Source organism: Papaver somniferum, chromosome 5 (genome assembly GCF_003573695.1).
Source record: "Papaver somniferum cultivar HN1 chromosome 5, ASM357369v1, whole genome shotgun sequence".
Taxonomy (NCBI): Eukaryota; Viridiplantae; Streptophyta; class Magnoliopsida; order Ranunculales; family Papaveraceae; genus Papaver; species Papaver somniferum.
The window spans coordinates 177,639,970-177,657,350 of NC_039362.1; the positions used below are offsets into that span (position 1 = coordinate 177,639,970).

The 17,381-nt window shown below is 38.4% G+C and overlaps 1 protein-coding gene across 1 annotated transcript; it reads right to left on the reverse strand.

Moving 5' to 3' along the window:
- Positions 1 to 829: 829 nt before the first annotated feature.
- Positions 830 to 2,159, reverse strand: LOC113283785 (protein LURP-one-related 10-like). Its single transcript, XM_026533149.1, has 3 exons — positions 1,634 to 2,159; positions 1,301 to 1,528; positions 830 to 1,216 (listed from the first exon to the last, which is right to left on the reverse strand). Exons 1-3 carry the CDS (start codon positions 1,868 to 1,870, stop codon positions 1,019 to 1,021), a joined length of 663 nt encoding a protein of 220 aa, XP_026388934.1. The 5' UTR covers positions 1,871 to 2,159; the 3' UTR covers positions 830 to 1,018.
- Between the last annotated feature and the right edge of the window lie 15,222 nt (positions 2,160 to 17,381).

The window sequence follows — 17,381 nt, forward strand, 5'->3', positions numbered from 1 at the left end:
AAGTCTTCATCATTTTTAATCTTTCAAAAATCTTACGTGAAATACAACTTCTACCGTTGCATAAATCCTACGAAGAAACAACCCCGGCCCCCAAATCAGGTGGAAACATATCAGCAACCTTTCAATTCTTCTTTTACAAAACAAACCAATGAAAACAATCAGTTGGGTTGTCCTCTTTCACTAATGTATTGAATCGATAGTTGCAACAACTTGAAGAGTTACAAATCCACACATGTACACTTTTCTTACTCTCTGTATCTTGTTGTGTTTGTAAATAGTTATGAGATTTCGGTTTTGGGGTTCTTTAGACGTATTTCGAATTTTCATTTTATATTTCTCTCTAGTTGTACAGCTTTTTTTTCCTACAATTGGGTGAATAAGCACTGTAATATTTTAATTGAAGCTAGCAATCCAATCCAAATGTATAATCATGTAAGAACATATTGAAAGGTTATTCTGTTTGTTTCTTCATTACTGTCTGGGTCGGGTCGGGGCGGGTGTCAATCCGTCGTCGTCTTCACAGACGGGATAGTTCTTCAATATATACTCTGTTTTATCATTCAGTAAAAATCGATTCTCGAATTGTCAAATTTGCTATCCTAAAAATCTCAATAAATTAAATGGGTACTATTGTTTTGTAGATTAATGATAAACTGAAGGATATTTATCATTTATCGGTTTGGTAATTCCTTGAAAGTGATTTGGAAACAGAGAATTGATTATTTTTTTATGTTTTTTGAATTAAAATGAAACTGAAATTGATCGATTCCAATCGATCTAATGGATATTTTTATGATCTTTGAACTGTGAGTTTGCTTTAGTGATGATATTCTACTGGAATTTGTCATCAATTTGATTAATCACACCAAAAATAACCTCAATTGTGATATTTGAAATTTCAATTTCAAAAACTTGGGACATTTTGTGTGACCGACAAAGTGCAGATTTGTCATCACATAGAAGGCCTCCCTTAAGGTCGGCCAATAATAACATCCACCCCCACCTTGCATTGACATGATCAGCTACCAGCCGCCGCCCCGACAAATTCCACCAGTCCAGCAACACAGCAACAGCAGCTGCAACTACTAGGCGTATTAACCTCATTGAGAACCGCACCCATGGCAATAACAAATGCATGATCAACATTCGGGGAGACGGTGACTGAGAATGTGTCCTTCCCACGAACTTTATCTCGGACAGCCTTGTTCTTGTGCATCTAACATAACCGGAAAAATTATTAACATAAGAGTACAATATAGCTAAGATCCAAGTATAAATCAAAAGAGTGAAATATTATTACCTCAGCAATAATGTTGCCTGAGTTCCCTCGATAGATGACACAAGATTTCTCATTATAGGTTTGTTTAATTTTAAAATCACATATATCTTTAGTTGTGTTAGATGCTAAGAAGACATCCAATTTAATCTTGCATTGTAGATACTGAGATTTCTTTACAGTAAACAATAGATCTCTTGGCTCTGAGCTATCCCCTCTATATACTTTCCACCTCCGATGACAAGAGAATTTCTGAAAACAGTCAAAGAAACAATACCAATGAGAAAATCATGTAATTTATAAAATCCAGTCAAATAGGACCGGATATAGGAAATACGTATGAAATTGACGCCCGACCACTGGTTTTAGAGATACGGCAGGAACTCCCGCAGCATCGACAAGGATAAGGCGACTACTGAAGTAGCCACTGGTTTTAACTTTGAAGATATTATTTCCATTGATATCAAAAGCTCCTAAATACCTATCTTCTGTTACTTTTTCAACCTCCTTGGCAGTATAAAGTTCCACTGGATATAGTGCGCAATATTGAGGTGAGATTACAACAATAGAATTGGTTGCTTGATTGCTTGCCATTGATGGTGGTGGATAATACTGATCAATTTCACTTCATGGATATAAATCTTAGACCCTTTCTTATCGGTATAGACTTATAAATAGAGAGTGCAAGGATAAAACAAAGAGACTATGTGATTGTTAGTCTTCTTATCTGAATGACCAAACCGACTTGGGACTACCTAAAAAAGTACCAAAAGATTATTTCCCCAATTGAACATCACAATATTATTTTTAATCAAAATATTATCAATCAAAACTAGAGATTTCTCTACAATTTTCTACTTCTATTATCAAATGTTTTATTTACGCTTCTGTTCTGCATTATAAAAAAAAGTGGATGGAAAACAAAATCCTATAAGATTTTTTTTCTGAGAATCAATCAATTCAGTTCCCATCGAGTAAAGCTGGAGGTTAATTACTTACTGGCCTAGCACGAAGACTTGGACAAGAGACGAGTCAAGACAGCGATTTGCTAGTACTATTGGAGTTAAGCTGGAGAGTAATTACTTACTGGCCCAGCACAAAGACTTGCACAAGAGACAAGTCAAGACAGCAATTTGCTAGTACTATCGTGGCCTACAGAAACATTATTGATTCATAAAAGAGAATAGGAAACTAGTGGGCAGCCAGTCACAAAGACTTGCACAAGAGACAAGTCAAGACAGCAATTTGCTACTAGTAGTATGGTGGCCTACATAAACATTATTGACTCATATTAAAGGAGTTTTTGTGAAGACTGTGTTCTTGGAAAGCAAAAACGGGTTAGTTTCAGTCGAGGAGGAAGAGATTTGAGAAGTGCAAAACTTGATTTTGAGCAACGACCTTCAGATTAGACGCTCAAACTTATACGAAAACTGATGCACCTGGACATGTTACTCGCTTAAGGATAGTTGGACTAGATTTAGACCAATGGCCTTATTACTCGCTGAAGGATGGTTGGAGTAAATTTAGACCAATGACCTTATTACTCGCTCAAGGATGGTCGGAGTAATTTTAGACCAATGACCTTATTTGGTCGTTGCATGAAGTTGAAACATAACTAAAGCGAGTACATAGCTGTCGAAAGTCTCTACAGATCCAACCTTTTGCAACAACGGAGCGAGTGCCACTTTAAGTTGGTCAAACCCCTTGAGCGACCTAAAACGGGCTGTTGCCACCAAAATCGACAAGTTGCTTAATCTAGTTTTTCTTGTAGTGTATGATCTCTTATAAAGAAGGATACTATGGTCAAGTATTCTTAGGTGATGGTGAAGCATGCGACATCATTGGTTTGGGTGATGCGATCTTGAAAGTCAACGGTTCGGCATGGAAATTGAAGGATGTACGACACGTTCCAAATTTGAAGAAGAACTTGATGTATGTGGGCCAAGTTTGGGATGATGACTGTGAAGTTATACTCACGAAACACAATTGGAAAGTGAAGAAAGGAGCTATGGTATTAGCTCGTGGAGTTTGAGTCGGTACTCTATACCGGACTTCAGATGGAACTACTTTAGCAGTGGCTAGTAGTGGTGAAGACACTAACTTATGGCGTAGAAGATTAGATCACATGAGTGAAAAGAACATGAAGATTCTATGTTCAGGAGGATATTTGCCTAAGGTGAAGTCTGTTATTATGAGTTTTTGTGAAGACTGTGTTCTTGGAAAGCAAAAAAGAGTTAGTTTCAGCAGAGGAGGAAGAGACTTGAGAAGTGCAAAACTTTATTTTGAGCAACGACCTGCAGATTAGACGCTCAAACTTATACGAAAACTGATGCAGCTGGACATGTTACTCGCTTAAGGATAGTTGGACTAGATTTAGACCAGTGGCCTTATTACTCGCTGAAGGATGGTTGGAGTAAATTTAGACCAATGACCTTATTACTCGCTCAAGGATGGTCGGAGTAATTTTAGACCAATGACCTTATTTTGTCGCTGCATGAAGTTAAAACATAACTAAAGCGAGTGCATAGATGCCACAAGTCTCTACAGATCCCACCTCTTGCAACAAAGGAGCGAGTGCCACTTTAAGTTGTTCAAACCCCTTGAGCGACCTAAAACGGGCTGTTGCCACCAAAATCGACTGGTTGCTTAATCTAGTTTTTCTTGTAGTGTATGATCTCTTATAAAGAATGATATTATGGCCAAGTATTCTTAGGTGATGGTGAAGCATGTTAAATCATTGGTTTGGGTGATACGATCTTGAAAGTCAACGGTTCGGCATGGAAATTGAAGGATGTGCGACACGTTCCAAATTTAAAGAAGAACTTGGTGTCTGTGGGCCAAGTTTGTGATGATGACTGTGAAGTTGTGCTCACGAAACACAATTGGAAAGTGAAGAAAGGAGCTATGGTATTAGCTCGTGGAGTTTGAGTCGGTACTCTATACCGGACTTCAGATGGAACTACTTTAGCAGTGGCTAGTAGTGGTGAAGACACTAACTTATGGCATAGAAGATTAGATCACATGAGTGAGAAGAACATGAAGATTCTATGTTCAGGAGGATATCTACCTAAGGTGAAGTCTGTTGATATGAGTTTTTGTGAAGACTATGTTCTTGGAAAGCAAAAACGGGTTAGTTTCAGCAGAGGAGGAAGAGACTTGAGAAGTGCAAAACTTGATTTGGTTCACACGGATGTATGGGGACCAATTAATGTTGCATCTCACAGCGGGTTCCAATATTATGTCACCTTTATTGATGATCACTGAAGGAAGGTGTGGCTTTATTTCATGAAGAATAAGTTCGAGGTGTATGAAGTGTTTAAGAAGTGGAAAGCTTAGGATGAAACAGAAACTGGTCTGAAGTTGAAGTGTCTAAGGTCAGACAACGGTGGTGAGTATGACAAAACATAATTCTTACAGTTATGTGCTACAAATAGAATTCATTTGGAGAGGACTGTTCCAAGGACGCCACATGAGAATGGAGTAGTAGAACGTATGAATTGGACGTTGAATGCACGTGCTAGGTGCATGAGGTTGCAGTATGGTTTTCCCGAGACCTTCTGGGCACATGCAACAGAGACGACTACTTATCTAATTACTAGGAGACCTAGTAGTCCATTAGATATGAAGATACCAGACGAGGTTTGGACCGGAAAAAAGGTAAATCTTTCATATTTGAAAGTTTTTGGTTGTGTTGGTTATGGTCATCTTAGTCCCGGTGAGAGGTCTAAGATAGGTGCTCAAGCAAACAAGTGTATATTTCTTGGTTAAGGAAATGACGCTTTTGGGTATAAACTTTGGGACTACGAGGGTCACAAAGTTATTAGAAGTAGAGACATCACTTTTAATGAGAATGAGATGTACAAGGACAAGAATAAAACACAAGTTGAAGATGTCGGATCAAGCAACGTCGATAAGGAGTTGTATATCGATATTGATGATGTTTCTGGAAAAAGTGTGGTACAAGAAGGGAACGGTGTTGCTGATGGAAGAGAAGTACAAGGTGAAGACTTTTCTGCTGCAGTGGGAGTTACTCCTACAGTTCCACAAGAAGTACAAATATCATCAAGAAATCCAAAACCAAACCCAAGGTATGCTCTGAATTATCTATTACTTATGGATGAAGGTGAACCTGAAGATATTAAAGAAGCACTAGCGGCTGATGATTCAGGCAAGTGGAAACTTGCTATGGAAGATGAGATGAATTCACTTGAGGAGAATGGAACTCGGTGATAGGTGCCAAATATTGCATTATTTTGCTACCATTTTATTGGAACTTATCCCTTTTTGCATACCATAAATTCCCTTTTTGCAATGAATTTTGTATTTTACTCTCCTCAAGGATAAATATTTTATTTTACTTAATTTTGCATTTTTAGGTGATAAATAAAGTCTAGATGAGTTGCGGAGCGAAAATAGCAAAGACACGGGAAAAAGCCGAAGGAAACTCTAGCGGAAAAGAAGTGAAGAATGCGGTATGGAAGACTCAAGGATGAAAATGGGCTTAACAAGGAAAAAATTGTTCTTAAAGAAGAAGTGGGCTCAAGATTACCTAATCCCAAACCCATATCCTAAACCCAAAATCCAAACCCAAACCCGCTTCTCTCCTTAGCCGTCAGATTGGATCCATTCCATCATCCAACGGTCGCTTCATCAGAGTACATCGAACTCTGAAGTCTCTGTCTAACATCATAGCACCTAACCCCGATCTTCGCCGTCAATTTTGATGTATCTCACATCTAACGGTCGCTCCACACCCATTTCCATCGCGTCGTTGGATCATTCCCTCATTTTTTCATCCAACATCTTCTCATCACTAATCATCAAAACTTGATGTCCCCGCCTCACACCCTAGCAACCAAATACCGTCTTCCCAACCAAACACTCCCCAATCCAAAATCCATCGATCTCTTCTCTCTTCTCACCAAACTCCATCTTCCCCAAATTGCAGAGAACTGCTCCATCACCATTCCCTGTCACTGCCACCACCATCTCTTCACCCGACAACACCACCATCTCTCTAGGTTAGATATTTTTCCCATTTCACATCCCGTGAAACCCTAGGGTGTGGAGTTTGTAAAAAAGCTATCTAGGGCATCAGTAGGGAACAATAGGAGCAGAGGAAGAGCATCAGAGACGCAGAAGAGAGATGGGTTCGACAGAGGAGACAACAAAAGCAGAGACGGGTGAGCTTTAATTTTAATTTTCAATGTAAACCCTAATTTTGGAATTTTGGGGGAAACTGTTGAGAACCCTAATTTTGGGTATAAATAGTACATGGTATTGTGTGTGTGTGGGTATGTCTGGGTTAGCCAGAACTCAACCCTAGATGCCCGGATTAGCCGGTGCACCAAGCTGTAGTAATTTATGTTTTTTTCAGTAGTGTTATTATGTTATAATTCAATAACTAGGGTTTAGATGAAACCTTAGATTTCTGCTGTGTTATTCATACTAATTGTTGCTCTTGAATGCTTAAACTATTAGGATAGTTTCAATCTTAGTACGTCAATGCTTTGCTTTCACAGTGTATGCCATGTATCCATTGTAGTCAGGATAAAACAGTGTTGATTATGCTGCAGCTCATGCTTTAGAGACTATTGTTAATCCCTTGCCTAGTTGTGCTTAATTAGACAGTTAGTGCTCCGGATTGATATTTTAGTTGTGATTGAATCATCCATTGGTGAAACACCTTAGGTAAGTAATATACTTGACACCTCTACCTTATCTGTTAAAAGGAAAAGAGTATCATAATCAGTTGAATACATAGTATGAGTTAATGGTGGATTCGACAATCCTAGTACCTTCATTCTCAGTGTTTACTCCCGGTGTTATTTGCATCTTTTACTTTTATTTATTCTCTGTTGTAATCCTCACCAACACCTTGTCGTATCGACACATCAAAAGAACCCCCATTTTGTTTACTCTTTCTTGTTTAGAATCAGTTTAAGTGAGACCATAGTTTCAGCTTTACACCCACCTTGTCCCCGTGGATCGACTTGTGCTTGCCCTGTGTTACATTGTGACACTGTGCACTTGAAGTTAGACATAGTCGTAGGTACTCTTTCAAGTCCTACCAAGTTTTTGGCGCCGCTGCCGAGGAACTCAGTGGCGGCGCATATGTTGTTCACTCTTTGCTCAATGATCTTGATCTTTACTGTCCTGTTCTTGCTGTACATTCCCTTGTATTGTTGTTTCTTGCATCTTATTTGCATTATATCATCTTGCAGTCTTCACTGCATCATTTTCTTGCATCTATTCATCCCATGCTTCTATTGCATTTTGGTAGCATATTCTTTGTTGTTTACAAAAAATCATTTCATTTCATTTAGCATAACTTGTAAATACATTTGCATCCTTCCTGCATAACCTGCTGTTTCTTTCACCTTCATCTCACTTGCTCCATCTCACTCATGTCACTGCTTGCATCTTCTTTATCCTTGCTCTATTGTTCACTGCATAACTGTCACTACTTGCATCTTCTTTTGCTGTTGCATTTTGCTCTACCTGCATCCTGTTACATCTTGCATCCCCTTTCATTACATACTCTTCATCTGTCAATTGCACTGTCAACTTGTTCTTGCACTGTTTTTCACTCCATCTTAGCAGTGCATCTCCATTCTTAACTCTTAAGCTGATCTTGGTCCTTCTCTTCTGCTGTTGGGCCAAAGACCATGACCAGTTGCTGCTGTGGGCTGTGAGCTAGCTTACTGCCACTGAAGAGGTGATCCTTCTGCTGTTGGAGTTGAAAGATTGAACAAGGCCCAACTGGGCTGTGCAACAAAAGAAAAGGGGATAAAATCCCAACTGGGCTTCCCTCCAAAAACAAGTAAGCCTGAACCCATTAGCAAAGCCCAACTGGGCCTTCTTTATTGTCTGTTGGGTTTATATTTTTTTCTGGGCTTGTAATATTATTTTAAACCCAACAGTGGGCTTGTGTTTTTTGACTTTTGGGCTTGTAATTTTAATTGGACTATGGGCTTATAACTTTGAACATTTATTGGGCCTTGTACTCAAAACAACAACTTTGGAACTTTGAGAACAGTGGGCTTAAAATCTTTGAAAATCTATCAAGTTTTCCAATTTCAAAAACTCCTGTTGGGCTCCTCACTTTCCAAAAAACCTGTTGGTCCTCCTGAAGACTACTGGGCTATGCTTTGGGACCTGTTAAAATACCAACTGGGCCTGTTCAAACTTCATCCAAATTCACAGTTGTAGGCTGTTTTTCAAACTTCTAGTGGGTTGTGCATTCTCCCACCAATGTGGGCTTGCTCCCAATTTTAAAACCAAATTTGCTCCCAATAACCAAAAATTTTCTCCGACATTCAAACCAAATTTTCTTTTCAAAACCCTTTCAAACCAAATTTCAAAACCCATTAAAACCAAATTTTTTGAAAAAAAAAATGAGCGAGTGTGTGAATAAACCCCGTAGTCTCCATGAATACATGTACCCTAACGGAATAAGTCAGTTATCATGTATCGTCTTACCCCAGACTGATGGCCCATTTGAACTAAACGCAAGCATGATACAAATACTTCCTATATTTTGAGGGTTCGATTCTGAGAATCCCTATAACCATGTAAGAGAGTTTGAAAAAATTGTCCGGGATTTACAACCTGACCATATATCCGAAGACTCATTGAAATTAAGCTTGTTTACATTTTCTTTAAAGGAAATGGCTAAAACATGGTTTTACAATCTGAGACCGCAGTCAATCACCACTTGGGACCAACTCACAAATCAATTTGTCAAAAAGTTCTTTCCACATCATAGGACCATCTCTATTCGTCAAAGTATTAATTGTTTTGTCAAGTTAGAGGGAGAGACACTTTTTCATTATTTCGAACAGTTTAATGATTTGTTGTTTGAGTGTCCTCACCATGGCCTTGAGAAGTGGAGACTGGTCCCCATTCTTTATGAGTGACTAGACTTTAAGTCTCGAGCCTTGGTTGAATCTATGTGTAATGGTGAGTTCATTGATAAAACTGTGGACGATGCATGGTCATTTCTAGCTGAAGTTGCAGAAAAACCCATCAGTGGGAAACCTATAGGGAAACTAGGACCATGCCACATGATATGGGTAATCACCATGAGTCAGATGTTGATTTTCCCAATGAGCTTAATTATGGATATAGTGTTTCATACCCTATTGCTGAAAATGTCAATCCATATTCACCTATTTTAGAGGCAGATGTATGGACGAAAAACACTAATGGTTTTGACAAAGTAGGATTTTCATGTATTTGTGATCATGATGATGATGATGATGTTATGTTAGAAGAACATGCCTATGATGAAAGTGTTATGGAACCTTTGGGTTCAAATACATTAGGCTTTTCTGCCCCGACCTTCATGAATGATGTTTCTTCTAGTATTCCATATACATGTGATGAGGCTACTGATTTAGATATTGTGCAGTTATGCTGTGAAGAGCATAACTTAGGTAATGTTGAATCTTCTGTTGACACTAATGATCATGTGCATGAAAATATAGTTGATGTGTCTGATTCCATACTTAAGCCACAATATATTGCTTCTTTTGATGCTGATTTGGATATTTCGGATAACCGTGATTCTGAATTTGGACTTGTGCAATTGTTTTGTGATGATAAGCATGATACACAACTTGATTATGACTTAGAAAATGCTGATGTGACTGATAATATTGGTACTCTTGATCTCATGCATGTGAGAAACTTATATGTCACCTTCTTACTTAAGTCACAATCTGATAGTCTTCCACCCAACCTAGATTTGGTTTGTAACAATATTGTAAAACCAACTTTTCTGAGAATACCTAATCTAGGCCTGGAACTGTGTGCCTCCCAACTCCTCTTGGACTATTTTGCATCTAAATACAATACCTTTAAGGATCCACAATTGGAATATGCATGTTTGCCCGTCCCTAGCAAAGTCCATTTCGAGTTAGACCTTGTGCATGATGAACCCCCAAAACTGCGAGATTTTGTATCCAATAGTATATCTAGTGTAAAATCCAGGTTTAGGGGTAGATCATTTGGTTTTTCACTCTCACTTGCATTTCAGTCCAACTATAGTTGTTTGAAACTGTCTATGTTTCAACACTTTGTCTTTTGGGTTGACCCTCAACTCTTTAGACTTTATGTATATAGTGAATTTTTGTATATAATCCTGAAGATTCAAAATCTTCAGGTTGAGTCACTTTGACTTGATTTTTTTTCTATTTTTGTATATATTTTGCTACTCCATGGTGATCGCGGCTGAAATATGTTGGATTCTAACCATGAATAATGGAGTTCGGTTTTTTCTTTCATCAAATCGGGTAATCTCTTTCCTTTCTCTCAAAACTTAACATGTTCTCCTGTTATGTTAAAATTATAAATCTGTTTATCATTAGAAACATTGAGGACAATGTTTAGTTTAGGTTTAGGGGTGAAAAGTAGATAACCCAATAACTCCTCCTTCCTTTTGAAAAAAATCAAAATGAAAATAAAAATATATAAAATTGAAAAAAATTAAAAACGGAGCTCATTTACCTTGAAATGTTGACTCTTGTGCATATATGTAAACATAAGGATTCTTAGTCTAGATATTTAGGCACCCTGATTCTAGCACAATTCACATAGTGATAAGAAACTTGCACGCGCACGATCTGCCAATACATGTATAGCCTCATCCTTGAGGTGTTCTATTGGAAGTCGCGATTGCAAATCACTTTAGAATACTGAACGAAACTTGACTAGCTTTTTCTTTGGTTGGTTGGGATAGAAGGTGGAGGTTACATTAAGAAAGCCAACCATCGAATTTAACTGGGTGCATCAAAAAGGGCTACCTCTTGCAAAGTGTCATGTAATTTTTTGTTTCTTTTTGCTTATGTATCAAAAGAGTTACCATGTTGTAAATAATTTTTTTTCAAAAAAAAAAAAAAAAAAAAAAAAACAAAAAAACAATGTATATATTCAGAAAAATATGAGAAAAAAATCAAAAAAAAAATCAAGTATTTATCAATTCCATCTTTTGTGTTTTTGTGTTATAAGCAAGGAAGGGTGTACGCCATTGATGTACAACGCGAGTAATTGTGAAATACCTCCAACTCATTCACAATTCTCGTAAAGTCCGGACAGCTAGCTAGATTTCGACCTCGGTTCTTAGCCTGAGAAACTATCTCTTGGTGATTAATAGTCATAACATCCGATCTTTCTTTACACATGTGTAGATACACTTTACACTCTTATCACATGTCTTTATTTATTATCAATGCTAGGATTGTTCCTTTGATAGCTAGATTGACATCTCCATTTTGCTGTGAGCTTCTATTGTCTTGGACATGTCACATTTCATGGAATCTGAGCTTATATTTTGTCCTAGAACTTTGTAGGTACGTTCTAACCAAACCTTCACGAGACTTCAACTCGTCCACTAGGGACACTTAGTGGTTTAAAAGGCTTATTGCATTCGCTAAATGCAATCGAGAAACCATCGACAGTGGTATAAGTAGGTTTTTCTTAGTTTCTGTTTTACTTGAGGACAAGTAAAATTCAGGTTTAGGGGTATTTGATAGGTGCCAAATATTGCATTATTTTGCTAGCATTTTATTTGAACTTATCCCTTTTTGCATACCATAAATTCCCTTTTTGCAATGAATTTTATATTTTACTCTCCTCAAGGATAAATATTTTATTTTACTTAATTTTGCATTTTTAGGTGATAAATAAAGTCTAGATGAGTTGCGGAGCGAAAAGAGCAAAGACACGGGAAAAAGCCGAAGGAAACTCTAGCGGAAAAGAAGTGAAGAATGCGGTATGGAAGACTCAAGGATGAAAATGGGCTTAACAAGGAAAAAATTGTTCTTAAAGAAGAAGTGGGCTCAAGAATACCTAAGCCCAAACCCATATCCTAAACCCAAAATCCAAACCCAAACCCGCTTCTCTCCTTAGCCGTCAGATTGGATCCATTCCATCATCCAACGGTCGCTTCATCAGAGTATATCGAACTCTGAAGTCTCTGTCTAACATCATAGCACCTAACCCCGATCTTCGCCGTCAATTTTGATATATCTCACATCTAACGGTCGCTCCACACCCATTTCCATCGCGTCGTTGGATCATTCCCTCATTTTTTCATCCAACATCTTCTCATCACTAATCATCAAAACTTGATGTCCCCGCCTCACACCCTAGCAACCAAATACCCTCTTCCCAACCAAACACTCCCCAATCCAAAATCCATCAATCTTTTCTCTCTTCTCACCAAACTCCATCTTCCCCAAATTGCAGAGAACTGCTCCATCACCATTCCCTGTCACTGCCACCACCATCTCTTCACCCGACAACACCACCATCTCTCTAGGTTAGATATTTTGCCTATTTCACATCCCGTGAAACCCTAGGGTGTGGAGTTTTTAAAACAGCTATCTAGGGCATCAGTAGGGAACAATAGGAGCAGAGGAAGAGCATCAGAGACGCAGAAGAGAGATGGGTTCGACAGAGGAGACAACAAAAGCAGAGACGGGTGAGCTTTAATTTTAATTTTCAATGTAAACCCTAATTTGGGAATTTTAGGGGAAACTGTTGAGAACCCTAATTTTGGGTATAAATAGTACATGGTATTGTGTGTGTGTGGGTATGCCTGGGTTAGCCAGAACTCAACCCTAGATGCCCGGATTAGCCGGTGCACCAAGCTGTAGTAATTTATGTTTGTTTCAGTAGTGTTATTATGTTATAATTCAATAACTAGGGTTTAGATGAAACCTTAGCTTTCTGCTGTGTTATTCATACTAATTGTTGCTCTTGAATGCTTAAACTATTAGGATAGTTTCAATCTTAGTACGTCAATGCTTTGCTTTCACAGTGTATGCCATGTATCCATTGTAGTCAGGATAAAACAGTGTTGATTATGCTGCAGCTCATGCTTTAGAGACTATTGTTAATCCCTTGACTAGTTGTGCTTAATTAGACAGTTAGTGCTCCGGATTGATATTTTAGTTGTGATTGAATCATCCATTGGTGAAACACCTTAGGTAAGTAATATACTTGACACCTCTACCTTATCTGTTAAAAGGACAAGAGTATCATAATCAGTTGAATACATAGTATGAGTTAATGGTGGATTGGACAATCCTAGTACCTTCATTCTCAGTGTTTACTCCCTGTGTTATTTGCATCTTTTACTTTTATTTATTCTTTGTTGTAATTCTCACCAACACCTTGTCGTATCGACACATCAAAACAACCCCCCATTTTGGTTACTCTTTCTTGTTTAGAATCAGTTTAAGTGAGACCATAGTTTCAGCTTTACACACACCTTGTCCCTGTGGATCGACCTGTTCTTGCCATGTGTTACATTGTGACACTGTGCACTTGCAGTTAAACATAGTCGTAGGTACTCTTTCAAGTCCTACCACACGGGTGTTAGTAAAATTACCAAGAGGTTAGAAGGCGTTGCATAATAAGTGGATTTATCGGATGAAGTCTGAAGCAAATGGAGATATTCGCTACAAGGCGCAGTTGGTTGTGAAAGGTTTCCAGCAAACACTTGGTGTTGATTACAACGAGATAATTTCTCCAATTGTGAAGATGACTACTATTCGAGTAGTGTTAAGTCTAGTGGATTCTGAAGATCTCTACCTTGAACAGTTGGATGTGAAGCAGCTTTTATTCATGGTGACTGTCACACGCCCATTTAATCGCCTAAAATTTTCATGGGACATGACCGGCAATGATTGTGGTTCAATGAATCATCTTCACCCACAATCACTCATCCTTGCATACTTTCATCAAAGTACGCATCTTCCTTCATTCATAAGGCATTGCACAACGGAAGTATTTTCTTCTTTCTCTCTAACTCTTCATGCCCCCATAAGCATAAGAGGTTCTGCCATGTACTAAATTAATTCTCACAAAAACCAGCAATAATGAACACAAGGATTACTGCAACAAACCCATTTTATTGCACTAAAGGAAGATTACAAAACTCGTCCATCACATGGACCCAAAACAGGAGATTCACCCTCTTGGTGAATGCCTAAAACTCTCTCTAACATGAGACTAACTCTTCTATGTAAGCCTACTGATTTTTCCCACTACTTAGGACTATTTATACAGTAAACTCACTAGAAAAAACCGTGCACAACACTTGCACACGCATGGAACAACCATGTGGTCCCATCAGGTAGTTTCCATAACCGCCAGCTTTCTTTTCCAACTGCCACCTTTTGTTTTGTCAAGCCAACAGATGCCACACCTGTTCTTGGTGGTTATGAACACTTCTCCCATGCTTATAAACTCCTTTATAACCGTTTTATATCATCACACATCATTGGCACACTTGTGAAGCTCGTAACTAACTTGCAACCGTCACTTGAGCCGTATTGCACACTTGTTGTACCAAACTGGATTCTGTCTTTCTCCAACGTTCATCCCTCTTGGCCATGCATGCTTATAACTCTAAACTCATGCACGGACAATCCTTATGCTTCAAACATCAAGGCCATCTCCTTAAGCTCATTCTAGTTACTCATGCGTCATATGCTTCACTTTGCCAACTTGGATGAAAATAGTAATGCCACTCTTGCATTACTAACTTGTTTGCACTTGTTCAAGCTTTGGACAACCTTGAACTAATTCCATAAACCAACTCCTGGCCTATTCTTTACTCTTGCATCATCCTTGAGTTTGGGCTAACTCAATTCCATGGATATGCATTGATGCCAACATCGCGTGTTGCATTTGTCAACTTTGGCCAAGTCTTGCCAATCCTTAAATGAAGCTTCATTGTGTCGGCCAATAAGCTTCATCACTTAGCCAAATGTATTTACAATGTAGTGCTGCACTTGCACTACATTGACCCTGTGGGGTTATGCCATTCTCGACACTTGACAGTCTATACAATAATACCGTTATTATGGCTTGCATTGCGCTATTATGGCTTCGCATTGCACCATTACGGCGGAGTACTGACTTGGCCTGCAACTTTGTAACGCGTAATCATTGTGTGTCACGTGCAGTATTGTAACAGACCTCCCCCACCTAATCCGTTCAACGCCCTCGTTGAACGCAACCAAGTATACTCGTTATACTTGTTCTCTGGCCTTGTACGCTTCCGAGTCCTTCTCAGAAATCAGCAAACTTTGTTTGGCCTTCATTCTCGCGAACTCTTTCTGCCTAGTCCATCACTTATCTTACTGCCTTGCCATTGATCCTACTGACTTGCATTGTTGTTGTCACGTTGGCCTACGCTTCAACTCCCACTACAGTCGCATATCAACACCCAAATGCAACTTGGAAATTCTTCTTGCCAATTCCCTGAATTGTGCTTAAACTTTTCATGAATCATTTGTGCATAAGTTACACAAGTAATGATTCTTCCCAACTGATCAGACTGATCATTTCCATTGTCTTATGCCTTCATTTTCCGACTTTAGTTGCACCACGCAACATAACAGGACTTATACAAGGATTGACTTCAATTCTTCAATCATATGCGCCTACGCCAAATCATGTCATGCCTTAAGGAATGCACCCTATCATTCCGTACCACTCTTGATACGTGCCACAATCTATAACCTTTGCTGCACTTTGCAAACTTCAGGACTTTCACTAGATTTGGCCTCCAAATCATGTTGCAATCTTCACCTTCTTGGACTTGCATCACTTGTATGCCAAAGAACTTGCACCTTGCTGTTCTTTTCTTGCATTGTCGCAACATCATGATTGAAATGCATGACTCTGGTATAGTCATGACTTAGGATACCCCTGACATCAGACCGTCTTTTTAGACCAGGCATCCTCTTCAACCACACAAAACTCACCTCAAAACTGTCGAACCCATTTTAGGTGTTGGCAAATGAAATCAGTTTATTTGAAGAAGCTCCACACATCTCCGTTCACGTCTCTATACAGATACCATCAAACAACTACTGCTCTGAGTATACAAAATCCATGAAACCCCAAAATTCAGACCATAATGAAGCCTCCATCTTATTTCGATAACAGCAAAGCTCTGTCGGTGATAAGAAATGGCTTTTAATTTTCATATACAAAACTTTTCACAATTAGAGAAGTAGGAAATCCCAATTGGTCCTACAAATAATATACTAGAGAGAGTCTAGTCCAGTTGACCTAGTCAATTGTCTGTTTGTTCTTATTTGGTAATATAAATTATAGTTTGGTCCTAGAAATTATGGTTTGGTCCTACGATGACTTCATGGATGATGTAATTGTAATCTTGTAGTGGCAGAAATACCCTTTTAGATTAGGACCATATATATAGTCAAAAAGTAAGAGAGAATAAATCATTCTCAGATTTACTTTCTCTCTCCTATATTTTCAGATCTATAATTTCTCTCTCTTTTTTTTCTTTTTTGTTTTCTTCCTGTTCATGATGAAGATGATGATGAACGATTCTCTATTCTCTCTATTTTTTTCTCTGCTAGTGATGAAGAAGATGAACGACGATGATGATGATGAATACGATGAAGTTTTATGTTTTTTTTTTGATGTTTTGCTTCTGTTTTGATGATGAACACGGTGAGGATGAAGATTCTGTTGCTATTTATGATGATGATGAACCTTTAATCTTCACATGCTTGGGTAAGTTTCGGATCTACAAAACAAGATGAAGATAACAGAGTTCATTTCTGGAATGAACTTTGGTTTGTGATGAAGATTTTGATGTTTTTTCGTCTGTTGTTGCTGCTGATGATGGAGAGGATGAAGATGAGTTGTTGCTGTTGATGAAGAAGATGAAGATGATGGAGTTCATTTCAAGAATGAACTCTAGTTTGTGATGAAGATTTTGATGTGTTTTCTTGATGGAACGAACTCATCTTCTACTACTGTTGTTGTTGTCAAAGATAGATCTGTTGCTGTTGAAGATTCAATTAGGTTTTTGTTTTTCTTGATGTTTGCTGCGATTGGTGATGAAGATGAAGACGAACTCAAGATAGATTTGCTGTTGTTGAAGCTTTAATTAGGTTTTTTGGATTTTTTTGATGTTGCTGCGATTGGAGATGATGATGAAGATGAACTCGTCAAACCCTAGAAATCTGCTGCTGCTGTTGAGTATGAAGATTTATGCGTTTGCTGCTGCTGCTTAAGATGAACTTCATTCCTAGAATGAACTTCATTACTG

Coding starts and splice junctions, on each gene's coding strand:
- LOC113283785 (XM_026533149.1), bottom strand. CDS start 1,870: ATGGCAAGCAATCAAGCAACCAATTCTATTGTTGTAATCTCACCTCAA. Junction 1,529..1,633: donor CCGTATCTCTAAAACCAGTG/GTCGGGCGTCAA, acceptor GACTGTTTTCAG/AAATTCTCTTGTCATCGGAG. Junction 1,217..1,300: donor CAGGCAACATTATTGCTGAG/GTAATAATATTT, acceptor CGGTTATGTTAG/ATGCACAAGAACAAGGCTGT.